Source organism: Tachypleus tridentatus, chromosome 9 (assembly GCF_004210375.1).
Source record: "Tachypleus tridentatus isolate NWPU-2018 chromosome 9, ASM421037v1, whole genome shotgun sequence".
Lineage (NCBI taxonomy): Eukaryota > Metazoa > Arthropoda > Merostomata > Xiphosura > Limulidae > Tachypleus > Tachypleus tridentatus.
The window spans coordinates 37,529,266-37,554,110 of record NC_134833.1 but is presented as its reverse complement, the minus strand read 5'-3'; the positions used below and the strand labels follow the sequence as shown (position 1 = coordinate 37,554,110).

Genomic DNA, 24,845 nt, shown 5'->3' with positions numbered 1-24,845 from the left:
TGTAACCCTCTGTCTTTGAAGGAGTTGTCCAGCCCTTAGATACCACAGAACCAGTCAAATGAAACAATAGCAAGCTCTTCCTTGTTTCATGCATTGGCAAGAACTGTGTATTTTTCCATGGGCTCACCATCTTGCACATTAGTCTGTCCTGCATTTGTAAATTGTGTAATATCTTCTGCAGTGAATTACAAAGCTTTCACTACATGGGTGTTACTTTCTGTCTCCCCTGGGTCTTAGTATGATAAAAACCTGAATTTTCATGCTCTTATGCTGCATCTTGCAATCAAAGATTGTTAAGAACACATTCAGTAAAATACTGAGTAAAATATATTAAAGATTTCCCTTCTTTTTCATCAGTGGTAAAATTTTAAAAAAAATAATCTCTGATGTACAGCTAATGTATCCTTTGATTGGCTATACCTTTCAACATGTTTATACAATCATTAAACACTTCATTCATTTGATAAAATGTCATAACATTATTAATATACCAAAATTAATTTAGATTACTATACAGGGACGTAAAACAAACTAAAAAACTCCATATTGAGTAAAATAGTAATAATATCTAAGTTATGGCTATGAATTTTATTTGCAGTAATATTTCACTACTCATGAATATTTCAACTCCATCCAGTCAACATATCATTTCTAGCTTTCTTTAACAGAAAAACAAGCAAAACTATTATACCACTAGGTAAATTTGTATTATTTAAAAACCCAGATAAACCTTCATCCCTCTCTCTGTCTCAGTCACAGTATGAGTTTCATTAGTACTTTTATCTCTTTTATCAAAATACATTAGTTACAAATCATTTCAACAACAAAATAGGAATTTGTTTGTACTAGTATTAATGAAAATAACAGGTACACTGCAGCATTTCCCAATAACTTTCTCCATGTCATAACAGGTACACTGCAGCATTTCCCAATGACTTTCCCCAGGTCATAACAGGTACACTGCAGCATTTCCCAATGATGTTCCTCAAGTCACAACAGGTACACTGCAGAATTTCCCAATGACTTTCTCCAGGTCACAACAAGTACACTGCAGCATTTCTCAATAACTTTCTCCAGGTCACAACAAGTACACTGCAGCATTTCCCAATAACTTTCTCCAGGTCATAACAGGTATACTGCAGCATTTCCCAATAACTTTCTCCAGGTCACAACAAGTACACTGCAGCATTTCCCAATAACTTTCTCCAGGTCACAACAAGTACACTGCAGCATTTCCCAATGACTTTCTCGAGGTCATAACAGGTACACTGCAGCATTTCCCAATGACTTTATCCAGGTCACAGCAGGTACACTGAAGCATTTCTCAATAACTTTCTCCAGTTCACAACAGGTGCACTGCAGCATTTCTCAACAACTTTCTCCAGGTCACAACAGGTGCACTGCAGCATTTCCCAATAACTTTCTCCAGGTCACAACAGGTACACTGCAGCATTTCCCAATAACTTTCTCCAGGTCACAACAGGTACACTGCAGCATTTCCCAATAACTTTCTCCAGGTCACAACAGGTACACTGCAGCATTTCCCAATAACTTTCTCCAGGTCACAAGAGGTACACTGCAGCATTTCCCAATAACTTTCTCCAGGTCATAATAGGTACACTGCAGCATTTCCCAATAACTTTCTCCAGGTCATAACAGGTACACTGCAGCATTTCCCAATAACTTTCTCCAGGTCATATAATGAATATTCCTCAATTGTTAACATTAAGATGAAATCCTTTGTCTCCATTTCCTTGTTGATATCATTCTTTGTGTATTTGATTCATTTGTGTTATATAATACAACATTCCTATGTTTATTTATATGCATATATTGCTGTGTATGTATACTACCATTACATGTTCTCAAGAACTACTAGAAGTTTATACAAACCACCTCCAGCTACCACATGAATCACTTTATTAATGTTCAGGTTACTCTCAGAAGGTACACTTGGTACCAACAGTAGCATCAACTGCAAGCTGTCAAACTCCATTTATATTTCAGGCTTTGTGAAATAGCTGCTAGTAAAAACCACATGAACAAATATTTGTTAACTGAAAGTCTCAGCCAGGAATAAAACTTTAAATGTTACTACTATAGTTCAATATACATTCAGATGAAATACAACTTTGTCATAACTTGCAGAAGTGGCATACTTTTCATATAAATACAGGCAAACCTACCAAGTATGGGTAGCATCTTACAAATAGTTCTCCTCATTCCTCCAGATTACCAGAATGGTTTTCTTGAAAGGTCAGAAAATTTTATCTTTGGTTTAAGGACAATGGTTTTAATGCCCGTCCAGTGATTGATATCACAAATGTAGTCCATACATTCTGTCATACTCTACTACCTTTGTGATCCTTTCAGGCATTACTTTTTATGAAACAATACTTTACAAAATGAATGGCAGTATTACAATAAAGTATCTCCATAACTTATTAGTACCAACAGATAACTCAGAAAGTAATAGTTCAGTCACTGGTTTATTAGACAAACAGTATCTGTTCTAACTGGATTATCAAGTGGAAATCACACAATATAGTGCATACTGCATCACTTGAAAGCTTGCAAATGAAGAATGCTTGACCTAATGATCATCCTAGCTGTTAATCAAGTGTTACTGTAACCACACAATACAACTCAAATACAGTGTCTCAGAAAGCATGGACTGCTACACCCTTTCTGTCATCAGACCCCTTGAATATCAAAAGAGAAAGTTAATGTCAGTGGCCCATGTTCAAAACTGGCTGTAACTCTATCTTGAGTTTCTTTCATTTGTTTCATTACAAACCACAATGAGTATCTTCATCTCTTTCTCCATTGTCTGGTACATTAGCATGACTTGAAATGCATCCTTATTCTACTTGGGCTCATTGGTCTCGGACTTCTAGTTAAGTAAGTGCACTAAAGGCTAATCTGTAATATGTAGATGCAGCTAAATGACATGTTCCACATGCTTTGGACAACTTTTGTGTCTGCTGTAAGTTTTATGGTAGTGAACCAACTTATCAGAGCATCAGGTCAGGTCCTGAAAAATTCAGCCAGATTAAAGTTGCTTCCATGCTGCTGACACATGTCATAACCAGATTCAATTTCCACATTGGAACACCAATTATTTTATCATCCAGTAATATCACTTTTCTATCATTAAGAACCCTTTCCCAGTTCTTGTTTGGAGAGTTCATACACACTGACATTGTAGAAGTTGGCCACTACTAACTTTGGAATATATTCACATTGAATGGGTCATACATTACACCAACATAAAGGAGTATTTCTTGTCTGACCCTTAGCAGGTTTGGCAAATGGCCTGGAAGATCCCTGTTCTAATGTTTTATACACCATCTTCATGTATTGAAAGCATTAATATCATGAGTTCTGTTTGAATTTAAAAAATATGCATCATCTGTTTGGTAGCCTGTATTACTCATTTTTTTCAAACCATAAGTGCACAACTAACACTTTACACAACTTAGAGAACAGTTGGCTGTTAAAGTTAGTGTCTGATTTATATGAACTTCATATAGTGCTATAAAGTGTAGTATTCAGTTCCAATACACCAGTGGTGGGCTGTGTTAATTTTCAGGAACGAACCAGTGATATTCTCTGAAGAAGATATATGATAATTTCCTGTTGGAGCATGCCCTGTTTATTCTGGTTCTTTCACTGGGGGGGGAACACAAAATACAGTATATAGCCTATCACTAGACATCTTGACTTCAAAATTGTAAAAGGAATCACCATCGAATGTTCAAATACAAGCAATCTTTGGTTTTCTCAATGTTCTGTGTTGTACAAATTCTTGTTAATTTCTGCTCTTAAAACTCTGAGACTTTTAGAACTAGTACATTTGTAAAACCTTGGTTTGGAAAACTAAAGCTATGGTTTTCCATATTTTTGAGAAACAATTTATGTTGACACAGAAAACTAACTCAAGTGTAGAATGACATGTCACAAAGTAGGCCTATATAAATTATATGAATTGGAGATATTGTAATAACTTATCTTTAAATTTATGTACATCCTTGGACATTCTATGGCAGGAGCATTTTTACAACAGTTTGTTACAACAGGAACAGTACTCCAGTTTGCTCTCCCTCAACTCAAGCTCCAGTTTTCAATAACATTTGACATCAGCATCTTTTATTGGGGTCTTGTCACCATTTTAATATTTTGCTATTCTTTAAACATTAAAGAAAATTCTTATTATTTGCTGAAACATTACCAGCCATCTGTTTCTTACAAGTTTGTTTTTGACTATTTATTTGTAACCAAACTCCTTAACTTTTCTGTAGCTCTGTAAACCTTCCATCATCTATCTGTTTAACATTCATAAACTTTCAAGTATTTCTTTCCAGTTTTCTCATTCATGATCTCAGTTTGATATTCTCTGTTATCTTCTTTTACTTAGGAAAATACCCATCTTGAATTAAAAGCATATTATAACAGCTCACTAATGATAAATCTTATCTCGTTACATCAGAAGTGTTTTTTGTTTTTTTTAACTAGTAATTAAAATTTTTCCTGTTTTCTTATCTCATCATGTAACAAAATCTAATTATGCTCTTATTACTCTTTGCTAAATGTTTTCCCATTTAAAATATTGTAACTGCATTCTTTCTACTTGGCATGTAGAACCAATCTGGTATAGAAAAACCACTGTGTTACTTCATAAAACTTCTTTTCATTCCGTGCTTGACTCTATGATTATTGTATCAGTATCCTATTAGTAATATCCCTGAACTCAGTATATACACTTTCTCATTGATATCAATTTTATGTTCAGGTGGTCTACAATTGCACTTAATAAAAATCTGTACCATCAAAACCTGTGACTATAACCCTTGTAATTTACCATTAAATCACTAATAACAACCCTTGTAAATTACCATTAAAATCACTAATTATAACCCTTCTAGATTGTAACTTCTTGACTCTATTTTTGTCTTCATTCTTAACAGTCTTTAGCTAATCCGTAATATAAAGAGCCACAACTTCTTTTAAAAAAGCTTCTCACCGTTAAATATTTCATACCATAGACTACATAAATAATCCCAATTATCATTGTTTGCCAAATTTAACATATTCCATAATTGCAATTATATTATTCTTCCATTTGTATTTCCCCCTCGGTGTGGATTCCTGTACGTGGTGAGGGGACCTCCCAGGGAAGGTTCTGTTCTATCTGGTTACCTTCACTGGGATCTAAACATCCACCCACGTGTTTGCCGTGCGTGGCGACCCGTGAAGGGGAGGAGAGGATCCTGGTGGTTGAGGGGTCCAACCCTAACACATCACTTTGGCCTCGACCCTGTAGACGGGCAGCCTTTGGGTGGCCCCCCTTGGGTCAATCGGCTGATCCACTTGGGCTAGAGTCAACCAAGTACCAGTGTTGGAAGTTCTTAACGGGTGTTGTGGACATTGTGCCTGATGCTGGTGTTTGGGTATAGTGCTCACGAAACCCTGGCATTCGATGTTTCCAATGTCAGAGATTCGGCCACTCAAAGACATCTTGTCGTGGTTCCCTGACACATGCTCGTTGTGGAGGCAAGGACCACGATGCCTATGACTGTGACATGAACCTACATTGCGTAAACTGCAATGGTTCTCAACCCTCTTACTTTCATTCTTGCCCAAAATGGTTGGAGGAAAAAGAGGTGCAGCGTTGAAAACGACACATAACATTAGTTATCCTGAGGCTCAGAAATTGCTGTCCACAACTCCATCTCGGACATATGCTGCTGCACTTCATTCCACAACTACTGTAAGAGTGCAGACAGATCTCTCTGTGCCTCTAAGAGAATCATTTTCAAAACAAATAAAAAGCCTTTTGACCTCCGTGGTTAAAAAGGTTGATGAATCGTCTTCCACACCCATCTCTGTTCCTCCCATACCTTCCAACATACCTCAAGATCCACGTCCTTCAGTTTCAAATACAGGCATTTCTTCTGATACATCTTTTTCTCCCACCACAAGAGACAAAACAATTATTCGTTCGCATCCTCAGTCACTGGATTCCCTTACACAACAAAACCTGCCCACCCGACCCAGAGCAGGATCCATGGAGGTTGATAGACCTCCTCCGACTAAAGACAGTAAAGAAAAAAGACGTGGTCGTAAACTGAAGGGTTCTCCAGCCACTTCACCTACCTGTTCTTAAAAATGGCCACCTTGATACAATGGAACTGTCGAGGTTTACGTTCTAATCTGGATGATATCAAAATGCTGATTGCTTCCTACCATCCTGTTTGTCTTTCTTTACAAGAAACATTTCTCAAAACTGCTGATACTGTCTCCATTCGGACAGTTTTCTCTGTACAGAAATGACAGGTTGTGTGATGGTCGAGTACATGGAGGGTGGCACTGTTGGTTGATCAACACGCGCCCACCCTGTCTTTGTCACTCAACACACCCTTGGAGGCTGTAGCCATCCGTGTTTCCTTGGGTCATACCATCACTGTTTGTTCTCTGTACCTGTCCCCTGGAGAGACATATGATCAATCAGATCTTGATGCTCTCATTGAACAATTGCCATCTCCATTTCTAATCCTAGGGGATTTCAATGGACATCATCCCCTCTGGGAAGTGCTATTATTGATGGGAGGGGCCGATCTGTAGAGCGAATGCTCTCTGATCACAATCTTTCTCTTTCAATACTGGTTCTTCCACTTACTTTCATGCACCTAGTCAGTCCTTACCGCTATTGATCTCTCAGTTTGCTCCCCTTCATTATTCTCCCATTTTTCATGGAGGGTTGACAATAATCCACTAGGCAGTGATCATTTTCCCATCCTTTGAGAGAGACTGGCCGTGGTCGATGCCACCCTACCCGCGCGTCCCCGTGGAAGCTGGATCAGGCAGACTGGTCCACTTTCACTGCTTTCACAGAACTTGATCTTGCCATCGTAAATCAGCCATCAATAGACGACTGTGTAGCAGCGGTAACTGACTGTATTACACATGCAGCTGCTCAGTGTATTCCTAAAACCTGACACGCTTTCCAGGATATCCTCGTCCGTGGTGGAATCCTGCTTGCCACTTAGCATGTAAGGCTCAAAAGCGGGCCTGGGATACTTTTCGTAGATATCCCACACTTTCAAACAGGGTTGCTTTCCAACGGGCCCGTGCACATGCTAGGTGGGTAAGACGTCAAAGCCAGAAGGAATCTTGGATTAAGTTCACAACCAGCATATCTTCTACCACCAGTTCCAAGATCATATGGGACAGGATTCAAAACGTTAATGGGCACTACAATTCTGTCCCCCTCTCGATCCTACTCTCTGATGGTCAGGAGGTGACTGATGTTTGGAACATCGCTAACACTCTAGGTGAAAGCTTTTGCCGGGTATCTAGCACTTCTGCTTGTTCCTCCACCTTCCTGGCCATCAAGACTCGGGCAGAGCGATCACCTCTTTCCTTTTGAACTGACTGTTTCTTTGACTATAATGGTCCCTTTACCCTGGTGGAACTAAAAATGGCCCTTCATCGGTCTGCCAGTACGTCTGTTGGACCTGATGATATTCATTATGACATGCTGCACCATCTATCTCCTGCTTCTCTTGATGTCCTTCTGATTGTTTTCAACTGGATCTGGCAGGAGAATGTTTTTCCTGATGCCTGGCACCAGGCTATTATTTTACCTTTCTCTAAGCCAGGGAAAAATCCCAAGATTCCTTCAAACTACCATCCAATTGCTTTGACGAGCTGTCTCTGTAAGACGTTAGAAAGGATGGTTAATGCTCATCTTGTTTGGTTCCTTGAATCAAACAACCTCCTCTCGCCCACCCAGTGTGGGTTCCGCCGACAGCACTCCACCACAGACCACCTAATTGTCTTGAAACATCTATCAGAGAAGCCTTTCTCAACCACCAACATCTTGTATCAATATTCTTTGACATAGAGAAGGTTTACGACACAACATGGAGGTATGGCGTTTTGAGAGACCTCCATACATATGGGTTACGTGGCCATCTACCCATGTTTATTAAAAATTTTTTAATGGACAGGAGATTCCAAGTTCGTGTGGGTTCGACACTTTCCCGTTCTTTTGTACAGGAACTTGGAGTCCCTCAAGGCTGTGTATTGATTGTTACACTCTTCAGTATAAAGATAAATGCCATCACTGAACAACTCCCTCTCACTGTTGCGAATGGGCTGTATGTCGATGACTTTCACATCTCATGTCAGTCATCAAACATGAAATATATTGAGCGGCAACTACAAACCGCCCTCAATTGTGTACAGAAGTGGACTCTTGCGAACGGCTTTAATTTCTCTCTCTCCAAAACTGTATGCATGCACTTTTGCCGCCGAGGGGTATTCACCCTGATCCTGAACTTCATATCGGTGAAGTTTTGCTGCCAGTGGTCCCGAGACCAAGTTCTTGGGGCTTATCTTTGATCGTAAACTGACCTTTATACCACACTTAAAGCAGCTTGGTCAAATGCACAAGAGCACTGAACATTCTCCGTGTTCTCTCTTCTACCAGTTGGGGCAGATCGCTGTTCAATGTTAAAGGTATATCGTGCTCTTATTAGATCGAAACTCAATTATGGATCAATGGTCTATGGCTCTGCCAGACCCTCGGCCTTAAAGATGCTGGACCCCATTCATCACCAAGGACTTTGACTCTGCACTGGGGCTTTCCGCACTCTCCAGTTCAAAGTATATACATTGAATCTCATGAACCTTCTCTACATCTTCGCCGTTTGCAACTATCTTTACAATATACTTCGAAACTTCATTCCTTACCAAAACATCCCACCTGGGAATGTGTTTTCCTTCCTCTGTGGGCAGTACTTTTTCAGAACAGACGATCTGTCATTGCTCCGTTTGGCCTTCGCATCCGGGCACAATTGGATGAATTGGGTCTGTCCTTGGATAACATTGCAGATTTTACAGGTTGGCCCATCCCACCATGGCTTATTACAGCCCCCAAATGTGACTTTCTTTCAGTCACCTAAAAAAGGCAGATACTCCAGATTGGAAGTACCGTCTTTTATTCAATGAATATCTTTCTAACAATCATTCAGTTCCCATTTATACAGATGGTTCCAAATCAGGTAATTCAGTGGGCTCTGCTATGGTTCGCTATGGGTCAGTAGTTGCACGCAGAATCCCTTCTACAGCTTCTGTGTTCACTGCTGAACTGTATGCCATATCTCTTGCACTGGATCATATTGCAGCTGAGCAGTACTCCAACTGCACTATTTATGCTGATTCGCTTAGTTCTATACTTGCCTTGGAATCACTACACGTTAGCTCACATCCTATTCTCGCTGATATTCGAAACCGACTGGCCCATTTCTCATTAGCAGCTACTTCAATCCAGTTTTCTGGATACCAAGCCATGTTGGTATTTATGGAACGAGCTTGCAGACATGGCAGCTAAATATGTCTGCTTCAGCACCATCACTCCTATGCCTATTCCGCACATGGACTGTGGTGTTGTCTTCAAGGCTCGGCCCGTGCCAGCTGGCAGTCCACTTGGAGTGAGCAACGTGACAACAAACTTTTTCAAATCAAACCCGAAATTGGACTTAGTCATCTAGCTTCCGTAAAGTTTGGAAGGAGGAAGTTGTTCTCACTAGGCTACACATTGGTCACAGTTTTTTAACTCATCATTTTCTTTTATCTGGAACTGATGCACCGATCTGTAGTTTGTGTAACACTCAAATCACTATCAGCCACGTTTTACTTTCTTGCCATCGTTACAATTCTCAACGACGGCAATATTTTAAACATATTTTTCCCAGGGTCAGTCTGTAACATTGGACAGAGTTATTGGTGATGGTGACTCTGTTCACCTTGATAATGTTTTTAATTTTTTAATGGCCATTAATCTTTTTAATCTCATTTAAGTGTTGCATATTTATTCATTACACCTTTTTAATTGTGGTTCCTTTTTTACAGTTTTAATCTCTCTCCTTCAATTTGATATTGGACAATGGCCAGAACATTAAATAACTCGACACCAGGACTGGAAAGGCCAACTTCAGGTGACTAACGCTACTGTTTGAACTATCCGTTTGAACTACTTGTTAGTCGTCCTGGCGAAGTTGTTATTATACTTTTGCTGCATATCATTTCACACTTTTACTACTTTACTTTTTAGTACTGGCCATATTGACTCATAACCCGGAACCAGGACTGGAAAGACCAACTTCAGGTGACTGACGGTGGTTCTTGAATTTACCTGTTAGTCTTCCTGGCGGGTTATGATCATTACCATTTTGCTGGAGTAAATACCTTACAACTTCTTATACTCTGCCTTCTATCTTAACATTGTAGACTAGGTGTCAACATTGGTTTTATACTTTTTTGTTTTACCTTCATTTCCATTTATGTCTATTACTACATTTATTTATTTATTTTTTACCGAATTTCTGGCGCAGATAACCTTGCTGCTTTGTGCCATAAAACACTAAATCAATCAATCAAACCATTTGTATTTAAGGTTTGACTTATAGCCTCACATTAGAGTAGTATCAGCTATGCTTATCTTTAAATTGGACAGATTTAACTTCTTATGCTCTAAATTATTTGAATTTTGTTTTTACTCAAGTTTTCCTATTAATTTGTTTATTCCCAGTTTCTTAAACAATCACTTCTAAGTGTATAATTAACCATTAATGCAAAGCTAGATCAGAAGCACAAAGGAATTTGTTTTTAATTCAAGTACATTAGATCAGAATGAAGTCTAAAACATTATGTGAAAAAAGTGTAAAAATTGTAGTCAGCAGTATTTTTTATTGAGGTGGTATAAAAATAAATAGCCCACAAATGATGTATAATCTGGATGTTTTAGCCCTTAAAAGGCACCCATCATCAATTGATACTGCTACCTATAACATTCTCACTGTTTAAGAGTTAAACTGTTTAATTGGTACATACATGTCGCATTTAAAATCCCAAACCTTGCAATTTTTTTTTCTTATTGTATTATAAGCATGTTTGAAACTGCAAAAACAAAACTCATGCAGGAGTATATAAATCTATTTTGTTAAATATATACATTGTTTAAACAGAGAAAAATTGATTGGAAACCATCATTCATTCCAGGTTGTAAAACTATTTCTATATTGATATGTAGAATTATACATAAACTTTTCTCTACATTAAAATACTTTTAATAAGGAAATAAAAATGTAGGTAAAAATTTAATGTAGGTAAAAATTTAATGTATATGTTAATTTGCTTCATCACGAGTCTTAAACACATGCCTATATTGGTGTTAATCAATATACTAATTAACAGTGAAAAAAACAGAGCTCACTCACAATAACTAAAGGTCATCAAGTACAATGACCTTAAGACTAGTTGTATTAGTTACAGATGCGTGTGGCCAAATTTTGATTTACTACACAAATTCTTCTTATAAGCTATATACTAGGTGAAAGTCCTAAATAGTATCTGCTAAGACACTACAACATATTGTGATGTCTGAAATAATTAATGTATCCTTAACATTATATAAATTTATGATTAAGTTAATTTTACAATATTTATATGCATATATAATTCATAAATCTTAAACTTGTACCAGTGTGTGTTAATGAAAGTAATTCAACTGGAATACATGCAAATACAATTTTGAGAAAGTGATGTTAACCTGATATGTCTATTATGCCTCACTTCTAACTTAAATATATATATACAAGTTTTCATAATTGCAGTTGTTTTAGTAAATAATATTAAATAATATTATGGTGCATTTTTTTGTGATATGTTTATTTTTAAAGGCTGTAGGAAATAAAAGTAGTAATACTGGATTAGATACCTGTTAGTGGAGTAATTTTTATAAAATAAAACACAAGCAAAATCATGTGTAAATGTGTTTGTGCAGGAAGTAAATTAGTTCACACCGTACTTAATATTTGTCTGAACAGAATCTGTACAAATAGTTCACAGTACCGTACTTAATATTTGTCTGAACAGAATCTGTACAAATAGTTCACAGTACCGCATTTAATATTTGTCTGGACAGAATCTGTACAAATAGTTCACAGTACCGTACTTAATATTTGTCTGGACAGAATCTGTACAAATAGTTCACAGTACCGTACTTAATATTTGTCTGAACAGAATCTGTACAAATAGTTCACAGTACCGTGCCTAATATTTGTCTGGACAGAATCTGTACAAATAGTTCACAGTACCGCATTCTTAATATTTGTCTGGACAGAATCTGTACAAATAGTTCACAGTACCGTACTTAATATTTGTCTGAACAGAATCTGTACAAATAGTTCACAGTACCGTACTTAATATTTGTCTGAACAGAATCTGTACAAATAGTTCACAGTACCGTACTTAATATTTGTCTGAACAGAATCTGTACAAATAGTTCACAGTACCGTACTTAATATTTGTCTGGACAGAATCTGTACAAATAGTTCACAGTACCGTACTTAATATTTGTCTGAACAGAATCTGTACAAATAGTTCACAGTACCGTGCATTAATATTTGTCTGAACAGAATCTGTACAAATAGTTCACAGTACCGCATTTAATATTTGTCTGAACAGAATCTGTACAAATAGTTCACAGTATCGTACTTAATATTTGTCTGAACAGAATCTGTACAAATAGTTCACAGTACCGTACTTAATATTTGTCTGAACAGAATCTGTACAAATAGTTCACAGTACCATACTTAATATTTGTCTGAACAAAGCCTAAAACAATAGAATAAATGAAATATGAAATACATAAGTAACAAAATAACAATGGTACATATAAAAATAACAATAGTACATATAAAACAACAGAATAATATCACAGATGTACACAAGAAATGAAAATTGAGGCACTGTAATCAATAAACAAAGAAGTAAACATATTTCATAACAAACATTTAGTTTTTTTATTTAAAAAAACAAAAACTAATTATTATATCAGAAATAAAAAAAACTATAGGTGCATAAAATCTGTTAGTAGGTATTACATGCATTAATTGTTAGTTTTCTCAAATGGAAGTCCATAAGATTTTATCATATTACAGACTTGAAAAAGTGTAATTCTTTTATAAATAGGTATATGATAGACAGAACTCTAAACCTCAGACTAGTTGTACAAACACATTTACAGATTTAGCTTTTATGGGACTAATGGTTGGACAAGGAATAAAATAAGAAAAATAGGACATTTTATAATGCTCTGAGAGAGACAGATTGAATCACAAGAACAGTACTCTTAAAATTTGTAATATAAAGTTAGTAATGGTAATATGATCTAGTGGTCATACTGTTTAAAAACAATCTTTCAGTGAAAGCTAGTAAATGAGCATGCCACCATCTTAATCTAAATTTGTAACTTCAAATTCATAAGAAAGTAATTTATGGTCAGACATTTCAAAACTAAATTAACTTCCGTGGTTTCTCAATCTTCCTAAATTTTTGCAAACATTAGCTAATTCTGTGTACATTCTTAGATTGTATTGTTCATGAAGGCAAGTTGTCTCTATGAAACTTGAGCTCTGTTAGGTTTCACTGGCACAGCATCCATCTGTCTCATAACATATGTGGATCTGATTTTATTTTAAAATTAGTCAGGTCTTGACCATTGTAGATTTTTTTGTTAACATTCTGAACCATTTCATTGGCACCCAACTTGACCAGCTCTCATTTCAAGGTCGTCTGTACTAAATGTATAATTTTAAAAACAATTTTATAAAGGTGCTACTTATTAAATTATACTCAATACCTTGTTAGTTTTTGATAGAGTTTCTGGTGTTGTGGAGTACAGTGATTGAAATTGTTACTTATGGAAAACCTTCAATAAAATGTTTCATAAAAAAATAAGTAAGCTTATTTTTTGTTGAATTAGTCATAACATTACGTATTAGACAGAAAACTAGTTTGGCTATTAAATAAAGATGTTTCTTTTAACTGGTCATTTTTCTTCATGGTGATCCTTTAGTGGTTCTATTTCAGGACCTTTGGTGATTGCTTTTTAAATTGATTTGAATGATTTGTTAGCTTCTTAGGAGTTCTGCAAATATTGTTTCTAAGAGACCATTCACAACTTTTAATTATATGTTATTAAACATAATTCTAAAACTAAAACCACCCATCAAACATAAAATGTTGAAATAAGAGACCTGGTATAGTGGCAGAGATGTCTATCCACATTATTTAAAAGCATTAATATGAAAAAGAGGACCAAAATATATTAAAGCTGCCAGCATTTCTTCACATAATTTATCAAACATTTCATGCATTTTTACCAGCTCACTTTTATCAAACAGTGTTTCATATTTTATAATGATGGTAATTGTGAATGATCACTAAGATGTTAGTAATTACTTTTAATGAAATACAATTTGAAGACTGGGTTCAGGGAAAATTTATCTTTAGAATAATCATAAGTGTGCACAAGTGTGTGTGTGTGTGTGTGTGTGTGTATGTGTGTGTGTGTATAAAAGTAACACATACTTTGCCTATTCTTTGAAAAAAATGCAAAAATGGCTACTATTAATCTCATGGTGTGATGAGTAAGATTTTGTAATATTTATAAATCTAAAGCTATTGTTCATGCAAGTGATTTTATTTGAAAATAATGCTTCCAAATTTTAAATCTACAGATCATATTAAGTTGCTATCTTATGCCTGCAAGAAATGCCCCTAATGGCACAGCAGCATGTTTTTGGACTTACAATACTAGAAACTGGGTTTTGATACCTGTGATGGGCAGAACACTTGATAGCCCATTTATAGCTTGGTACTTAAGTTCAGACAAACTGAAAGAATTTAATTTTCCCCTGTAAATAAATATCTTGTCACATTAATATATTTCAAAACTATAGAAAAGGTATCAGTTTTTGTTGCTGTAATAAGTTGAATAATAAACCTGAAGCAGTAAACTAATTTCCAGTCAAAGAGTAATAAAACCAATTTATGAATGTGGTTTTTAAGTTTTATAAATTTACTGAACGTTACCCAACGTTTAGCTCACTTGACTATGAACCCGAATATTCGCCATTGCCGCATATAAATTGTATTCCATCCACCCTTTGAGGCGATGGGTGACAGTTAAGGCTTATAATTTGATCAAACAAGAGTGGATGATAGATAATGTTAACGAGCTGACTTCCATCTACAACACAGGTGCCTATATGAATAACTTTACGCAAATACCAGAAACAAAAACAAACGTGAGTGCTAATTGTTTTTTGTTGGATGAATTTTGTATATATTGGTTTCATGAATCGTGGTACTGAGACTGTGTTTCGTTTCAATATATTTGTTATACATATTTACGTGTATAGCAGCGTGGCTCAGTGGTTTCTCGCTTTATACTTGTAATCTGATGATAACGTGTTTGCTCGCTCTTGTCATGCAGTTTTTCACCAGACACTTGTTCCAGTCTACTCAGCTGCAACGAAATTCATCCTGTTCGAGGGTAATTGGTCGCCATTTTCATCCATTTGTGTCAATGAAACCGAAGCATAGTAGAACTGACTTGGAATACGGCAAGGGTTCAACGGAAGTTACCTATGCATAGTACTTTTTGTAATAACCCGGGTCCTCAACAGATGGCGAGAGAAGCGTAAAAGTGCTGTTTTGTTTGGTTCTATAACATGTCGACCAAGGGAACAGAACACATTTTGGTTAAATGTTGGTTGTTGTAATCGTAACTTGTAGAGCTAAGTGATTAAATAAACTCTTTTTCTTTTTTAGTGGTACTTTATGTAAACATTTAAATATGTGAAAAACGTTATATTAGTAGTTCACTGCTTGTAGTTTTTAATTTATATTTTTTACTGCCTGACGATGAGATGTTTGTAAAATGGGTCATCGTGTAAAATTTGAAAATCATCACAATAACAATGGCGTAATGCTAAAATGCTAAAGAACTTCAGTATTTCTATCTGGTACAAGTATAAGCATCAGAATAAGGATGACATGACCCCACATTCATTCCCATTTCAGAAGGGCTAGCACCCACTCTGCCCCATGTACTACCACCCATAAATTTCGTTAGGCTTGCGAGTTCTCCAATTAGAATTGAATTTTCTCAATCGAATTTGGTAGCTAAAGACAGAGTCGGAAACGTGAGGAAGAGATTAGGGTAAAACGAAAGAAAATGATGCAAGTTAGCATTTAAACTGCCTTTTTTTCATAATAGCTTTCATTTGTATTTATTTTCAGATACCTATTATAATTGGTCTCCCACTAAAATTGTTATTCTAATTGTTAACTTTTTCCTGGAGAAGCATATTCCCAATACCAACACCCTCTTTATAAACACACATTTTGCATCCTTCCACTATGTTTTGGAACTAATTATATAACGTATTATTCAACGTGCTGAATCGCGCTAATTCCTGGACGCCATTTCCTTGTCATCGAATGAAACGGTATCTCACTGTAATCGAACGTCTTCCACCATGTGCTCGTGGCAGTAATTTTTTTATAATCCAAGTCTCTTGTTACTCTTGTATCAGTGAAATGAATTAAAACTAGATAGATACGAAATATAAATAGTGATGTCGAGAAAACCCACTTGTAGAGAAATATATATGTAAAAACGGCTCGTAAAATATTTTCTCAACCCAAATGAGCCGTTTTTACATATATAGATACGAAATATGTTACATGGATTCTTGGTTTTTGGTATATTGTAAATATGAGCATGAAAGACAAAAATAAGAAATCCTTTAAACTGTGTACTTTAGAAAGCTAAATCTTTCTTCAACAGGTATTTGTTCTCTCTCTCACTCTTTTCGTGTTTTGTGTGTGTGTGTAAACAAATATGAAGTAAACATGACATGAAAATGAAAATTTAGTAAATCATGTTTTGAGGTAGATTGTGACGACTATGATTTTGTATAAAAATTAATCGTATTGGTGTAATAAGGGATAAAACTATAGTCATATATCTTTCTCATTTTATAATTAGGCCTAGCACGACTGAGTGGTTAGTGCATTTTACTCCTAATCTGTGAATCGCGGATTCGAATCCCATCTGTGTACATGCTTGCGCAATTACTTCTCGAGTAGCTTTGCGCGGATATCAACAAGTAAACAAAAACTAATGAGAAAATAGGAACTCACAATAATGAACACGTGTGGACAACTCGATTTACTTTAAGTGTTAGTATAAACAGACCCAAACGCTCTGTATGCCTAAATAGGATAATAAATACTTTGTCAAACTTGACTTCAAAGCATTTTGCAAGTGAATATCACGTGGCATTTCGAAACATAATTGAAATTGTCAAGTAATGTTCAGTACTATATATATGGTTAGTTCTGGGTACGGATACGTTATATTGCCTTGGTCAAGTTACTGTTAAGTCTACATCAAAAACAAGAACACAGATTTCACTAGTTAAGACTGTCCAGGGTCTTAAGGGGACCATTCTTCTTCCCAAGAAAATTTGTTTTTAAAGTCAAGGATCAAATAATGTGTTTATTTTAAGATATCACTTTTTTTTTTTTTTTACTTTCAATAATTCTTTCTTAACTTAGTTTCTATCTTTAAGGACGGTAGTACTGAATGTGGTAGAGTTGGTGATGATACAGAATGGCGGCCATAAAAAATCGCCTGTTTAAACCCATCTTTAAAATATCTGAACATCAATAATGACTATTTCACAATATTGGCTGAGCAAAACTGAAGCGTATTGTAATTATGAAACCGCCTAAATCGCTATATATGTGCTTATAGTGAATAAAAATTTCACAATTTCAACGAATTTTCGTGTAAGTGACTTTTCTAGACAAGAATGCAGAAGAAATAGCGAATGTAATCTTTCTAATTTAATCGCATAACTCGTATGTCTAGGGCCACAATGATTTTATTTTTCATACCAAAAAGAATGCTGTTATGTATTTAAACGGACGGTGTGCTACTTTGGACATATAATTAGATATGAATGTAGGGTGGTAGTAGAGATCCTGATGAGTAATAAATTCGAATCAGGTATACGCTTGGTGTTGTTAACGCACAAATTTATAGTTAACAAATGTGAAACAAACGTGTATAATAAAAATAAATAAATGTTGTAAAGACAAATAGGGATAAATATGTACATAACCTATGTATCTGTAATATAAAGTTGTAATATTACAAAAAAGTATTATAATAAGAAAATCAAAACTGCAAAACCTGAGTTAATTAAAATGTTTAAAAAAATTATCCCTACTTTGGCTCATATTAACATAATTACAATGATTTTCCATAGTGGGGATAAAAATTTATAGTTTATGTAAATCGATTATTTTGTTTGGAATTTCTTATTTCAATAATTTTTGTAGTATTAAAAACTTCTATGCAACAATAGCTAACTGCCGCCCGCTGGGACAGCGGTAAGTCATCGGATTTACAACGCATAAATTAGGGGTTAGATTTCCATCAGTGGACACAGCAGATAACCTGATGTGACTTTGTTATTAAGAAAAACACACATACTATAGCTTGCTAGGTTACGTCTGTATTGATGCCTACTTGTTTCATTAAATTGTATTTATTTTTATTATACCTGTATAATATGGTAATTACTGCCTGAAGAAGAGTATGAGTCCGAAACATTGCACAAAATAAAATAAACACGTTTGAAAATTAATGTGTGTATTTATGTATAGTGTATAGAAATATTTTTTAGGCGGGTAACGATCACTTCCTACTTGTGCGCAACGCAAATTATTATAGATCACACCTTTAAACAGAACAGACGGTAAACGTAGAGTTCAAGGTTGTATGTTTTTTTTTTATAGTAGTTGTTACACTGGACTAAAATAGAATCAACCTATGTACGTGAGCCGCCGTGCGTATCGCTGGTCGATATGTGCATGACGTTGTTGGATCTCGCACTAAAATCGTGGACGTAAGCCTAGCGATTGTTATTTTGCGCCCTATCAAATTTTCACACCACTTCCATTTTCATCCTGCAACTTTACTTTGAGTCGTGTAACAAAACCGGAGGGTTTTGGTTGGTTTAATAAACCAAACTAAAATTTATTGATTTAAGTTTTCATGCTTCCATTGAAGCGAAATCACGCACTGCTATTCCAAGCTCGATTTTTTTGGACAATTTAATGCCCAACCGAAATTCCAGTATACCAATTCTTCGTGTGTATTTGTGTGTATAATGGTAGACTTTACTTAGCGTTTAGTCAGTATAAGTTTGGAAAAGTTCCCCCCCCCCCTGCAGCGGGCCCGACATGGCCAAGTAATTAAGGCACTTGACTCGTAATCTGAGGGTCGCGGGTGCGAATTCCTGTCACACCAAACATGCTCAATCTTTCAGCCTTGGGAGCTTTATAATATGACGATCAATCCCACTATTCGTTGGTAAAAGAGTAGCCCAAGAGTTGTCGGTGGGTGGTGATAACTAGCTGCCTTCTCATTTTAGTCTCATACTACTAAATTAGGGATAGCTAGCGCAGATAGTCCTTGTGTAGCTTTGCACGAAATTCAAAAACAAACAAATTTCTTACTCTTTTATTTACACTATATAACGTTTGGTTTATTATAGGGTTACAATTGGTGTTTAAGCCTGAATTATAAAAGTATTTCATTATTAAAATATTTTAAGATATTTCTTACTGCTTATGTATAATACTGTTTGCTATAGAAGCAAAATTCAAGATAATATTTAAATCATTATACATACCAAATTCAGACAGTAGAAATCTTAACCACATCTCTACCTTGAAATTAGCTGCTTTGAACAAGAATTGATCCCACTGCTTTGCCATTTCTGATAAGTTTCCCCACTTGACTTTTACATCTCCTCACTTCTGATCCACTTACCCTGTATAACAACAATTTCAATTTTCTTGGAGAATGAAAACTACTGAAAATCTTTGAAGATATTTTGCTAATATTCTGACAATTTGTGTGTGTTTTTGACATTTTCAAGAGTTAAAGAACAGAGAAGTACAGTTATAAAAGCCTTAAAAGGAAATATTATTAAAGCTTAAAAGAATATGCACTAAAGGGGGAAAAAATATTTATAACAAAAACAATTAGACCTGGAAAAAGTTCTAAATATTCAAGGGTGAATCATGGACTCGTTCAGATGAGAAGTTTTGACAAAATCAGATACATAATAAAGATGATGGCTTCACTTAAAAGAATAAAGACTGTGATTCATGAACAAGGACAGGGTTACCAGTTTTTGATAAAAACTACTTCCTATAGGATAATATACTTAAAAAATCTTAATGTCCATCTTAAAAAATCTATTCATCCCATCACCATTACATGAAATGCACAAATAAATCAAATATAGCCTTTATCTGATAATGAAAAGATGGTTGAAATTCTTGTGCTCACTTAGTTTGAAAGCAAATAATGAAAAACATAATGCAGTCCACGTATTCTTGCCTAAACTAACTACGTATATTTTTTGTGTATGGCACGTAGCAAAAAATAAACTTGTTAAATTAAAAAGATTCAAACTACATCAGATTTTACCTGCCATAACAGTTATAACGAATGGTGGGTCTCATGTGCCTTCTCATGTTTAGTGCCTCCAGAACTAAAATAATATTCAATAGCTCTGTTTGGATCATTCCCCTCAAGCTCAGGCCCATCAGACTTAAGAAGCATCAAATTTTGCAAAATGTGTTTCTTAAGCTGAGTTTTTAAGGGGGCGATTGATGACGTTAATGGATGAAAGCACATTCTGTTTCTTCCGATGATACACTGAATGTAAACCTCCATGTGCTTTAAGATGTTGCCATGAGCTGGAAGCTTTTGTTGGCAACATGGTTGAATGTTCAGACAGAACAGGTGTATTTTTGTGACTAAACTTTTCATGTTTATTTCTAGTCCACTAAACTTCTCCAAACTTATCTCCTTCTCCTCAGTGGAAAGAACATAAAAATAAACTGGATAGAACGTGTTCAATTTCAGATTTGCCATGTGGACTGAGCTCTTCCTGACTTTCTAGCCAAAACATCTAGTCAAATCATTAAATGCTGGTATGTAGCTGAAGTTCTGTTTCACACCACTGAAATGGTCAAAATCTGTAATCCTTGCTATTTCTTGTGCATCATATCCTTCTTGAGCTATACCAGTAAAGTGTAAAAACCCATTTCAAAATTTCTTCAAACTGAGAAGCATAAGAAGAATTCACTACATATAGTATTTTCAGCTCTGTAAGTTGTGAGCTACACAATGTTACAAGTATAGAAATGGAATATCTTTTTTAGTTGAGCTCTACATCACCTTTCTAAACCATCATAACAGCTGAACCATTAAGATTGAGTAATATCAATTTTTAACTTAATTTTTGGAATTCTTTAAATGTGTCCAAAACTGCTTCCTAATTCCATTCATAATACCATAAAGGATGATTAATGCACATGTGTGTTCCTATGGAACAAGATCTTCTAACACTATATAGGACTTTTATTCATTGATAATTAAGGACTTCTATCCCACATCTAAAAAAAAAATCAGTATTTCCTTCTATATGTATGTAAAAACTGCTCGTTTGGGTTGGGATTTTTTTTTTCTACGTAGAGGAGGAACAATGTTTTGACTTTCTTTGGTCATCGTCAGGTTCACAAAAAAAGTTGATGTAACTGTCTCCAGTGTCCACAACCAGCTCTGCAGATAATTCCATGTTTGATGGAGGTTTGCAATGCTAAGCAATTACATATGAATTGTTAAACAACTATTTTAACATCTTCCTTTCCACCTCCTTAAGTTTGCATGTTGCTTCCACAATAAGGGTTGTTCTTCAGACTGAGTTACAGAATTTAGAAAACTCAGATTCCACAACAGCATTGTAGGTTTTGTATTCTCCCGATTGTACCATGACACACATGCCATGTGAGATTTTCTGGTTCTGTATGCATTGATTGATTAAGTATGGAGCTGATGGCATATTGAAAGCATTCATGCCAAATCCAGTATGAGTAGCTGCTACTATAGGATATTTCAGACAAACCTCACAATGGATTTTGGAGACTTGTTCTCCCTTGGACCAGGTTTCCTTAAGAATTAACCATGGCTGAGTGTCTTTTCCAATAAGAGTAAAACATTCCTTTTTCTTTTTTGTTCACTTTCTTTTTGTGTTGGGTGTTGACTGCAGCATTGCCATTGGTATTACAGGCTTTTTTTTACCCATATTATCTTTGTTTTTGTTGAACCCAAAGTTTAAAAGACAGAGATAAGATTTAACATCTATTCTTAAAATTAGGCTGCAATTCCTTGTGTATTCTGGTTGGCTTTAACCAATTATGTGGTGGTAAAAGAAACATTGAATGAATTTTAAATATTTTTTCTAAGAGTGAAATAAAATCAAACATTCTTTTTTAGTTGAGTAAAGGATAGAAGAAAATGTCTCTGTGCAAATTGGTTTCTTAGTACCATAGCTGTATATAAATTGTGTTGCACTAACAGTTTTAATCACTTATTAATTTAATCATTTTGAATTCAACACAAAATTTTATATTCTTGTTCTCATTTTGCTTTTTGAAGTTGATGTGGTGGAATACGTGTAGGCATCACATTATCAAAACGGTATTTTCTCATTTAATTACTGTATAGACAATATTTGGAATTAATTTTTCACTGGTCAAACTATTTAGATGGAGAATTTTCTTGAAAAAAACTGATCTAGTGTTTTAAGTAATATGAAAAAAGTAGAATTAACATTGCATTATTTTATATTGTAATTAACCAAAAAGAAGGTATCATAGTGCATACCCTTCTTGTTGTTGCCAGTAAGGAGTTACTATTTAATTTTACTTTTTATCAACTTCAAAACATCATCTGCAGTCTGTCATGTTTAAACACTCAAAAACACATGGCTGACAGATTCACTCTTAACACATGGCCTGACCTTTTTGTCACATACACAAATATGCATACCTCTAACCAATAAACAGTATACATTTGACACAAAGGAACAATAAACAATAGGGAAGTCCTGAGCTTCCCTCAAGTTGTTCTGTTATGTTATATTTAGTATTTGGTGCATTGATGCTTGTGCACTACATATCACAGTGTAGTAAAGTGTTTTTAGTGATACATATTAGAATAACACAGTAATATCAAAGTTTTATTTTAAAAAAGACTGCTTGTCCATCAGATAAAGTGAAATGATAAACTTGTTGTCCTAATGCAAATATATTTCTTGGTAAATAACAAGTTAAAGGAATTGAAAACCCCTGTAGAAATACTGACCAATTATATTTTATATCCACCAATTTTTAACAGTTGTGTAGGATATTGAGTGTTTTAAAATAATGTATATTTTTCCATTTTTGTTTCTTTCTAGAAATCAGTTATTCAAAATCCTATCTTCAGGTATATATTAGAACAAACGCGGAAACATCAAGTTACAGAAAAACAAATATGTAGAGGGCAGGCAGAACTCCAGTACCTAGCTCGCACCTACCTTTGTTATTTAAGTAGCATAAGAAGGCAAAAGGTATGTTGTATGTTCTGTACAATGCGATGTTTTATTTAACCTAAGAATAGTACTCAGTGAAAGAATATTCAGAAAAACATGGAGATTTCTTTTTCTTTAGATGAATTTATTTTTCAAATCTAATCACTGAAATTGTCATGTCTTTCAACCTTTCATAACTAGTGTATATTTTACCTTTGGTCAGGTACATTCCCATAATTTTTCTACATTTTTGTGCAGGTGTTCTGTATGGAATGTGGTATTTTGAGGTTAAACTAATCTCCACAGAATATTAAATATTAGGTAGGTCCACCTTATAACAGGAGGATAGGAAGGATATAGTATTATTAAGTAGGTCCATTTTATAACATGAGGATAGGAAGGATATAATATGAAGCTATGTTGAATTTGCTAAAACTGAGTTTAGACAAAGAAATAAACTTGATGTATTCAATGTGTAGAACACAATGAAAACATTTGGTTAATTAAAATACAGAACTTTGTGTGTGTGTGTGTGTGTGTGTGTACTTGCATCTGAATGCTGGATGGTCATATTTGTGAAAAAATTGGACGTGGTTTCATTTCTCCAAATATATTCCTCTTATGTATGGAACATTAATGTATAAATCAAATATCTAAAAACCTAACAGCTATAATGAAAATCAACTGAAAGATTTTCTTGACCTGGTGTTATGCAACAAAAATGCATGAACTCAGAAAATGCATGTACATGCATACTGTACAGATCTACAAGATGTTAACATTCTGAAAAACTCCACATTAATATGAGAAGATAGGAGACATGATATTTCTGCATACTATACTGGATTGACATTTTGGTTAACAGAATGTCAAATGTCATAAATGTGTTATTCCTTATAGTTGGTTAAAGTTGCATAATGTACTCGTTAGAAACTCGTATCACTTTAGCAGAGTGTCTCTCCTATGGAAAGGAGAGGAAGACCCATTTCATGGGATAGTACATATTCTGGTACTAATTAATATGAGTTGAGGAATTTCCTTCTTTCTGTTGTTTGGAAGTTATGATGACAAATACATCATTGTATTAGTGTGTTTTGTCTGAATTTCAGTGATAAATCAGAATTCTTTTTGCCTTTGTTCCATGCAGACATTTTCAGAAACTCCTAAACTTCTCTCAATCCCAGCAGCCAATATGAGTTGATCAAGAAGGCCAGCTAGTTTGATAAATAGACATAACATAATAAGATCTTCATAAGAACTTTAAATACATTACAAGTTCATAAATAATTCTACAGATCACCTGTACTAACCAATGTCAAGTGACAATACAAGATGACATCTAAGTATTTATAGTTACAGAACAAGACAGCTACAGTAATGAATCAAGTTCGTACTAAATTATTTAAGATGTAGAACAAGAGAGACACTAAAATAAAACTAACTCATTTCTAGCTATTCAAAACAGAAAAAAAAGACACA

The 24,845-nt window shown here is 35.0% G+C and overlaps 1 protein-coding gene across 1 annotated transcript in view; it reads left to right on the top strand.

Annotated features, from left to right (window-relative positions):
- The window catches only part of LOC143225077 (protein FMC1 homolog), a 59,863-nt gene that overhangs the window by 3,910 nt on the left and 31,108 nt on the right, over nt 1–24,845 (top strand). Inside the window, exon 2 of the mRNA XM_076453797.1 lies at nt 23,253–23,405. Within this exon, the coding sequence (XP_076309912.1) occupies nt 23,253–23,405 (153 nt within the window). The remainder of the gene's footprint in view (nt 1–23,252; nt 23,406–24,845) is intronic.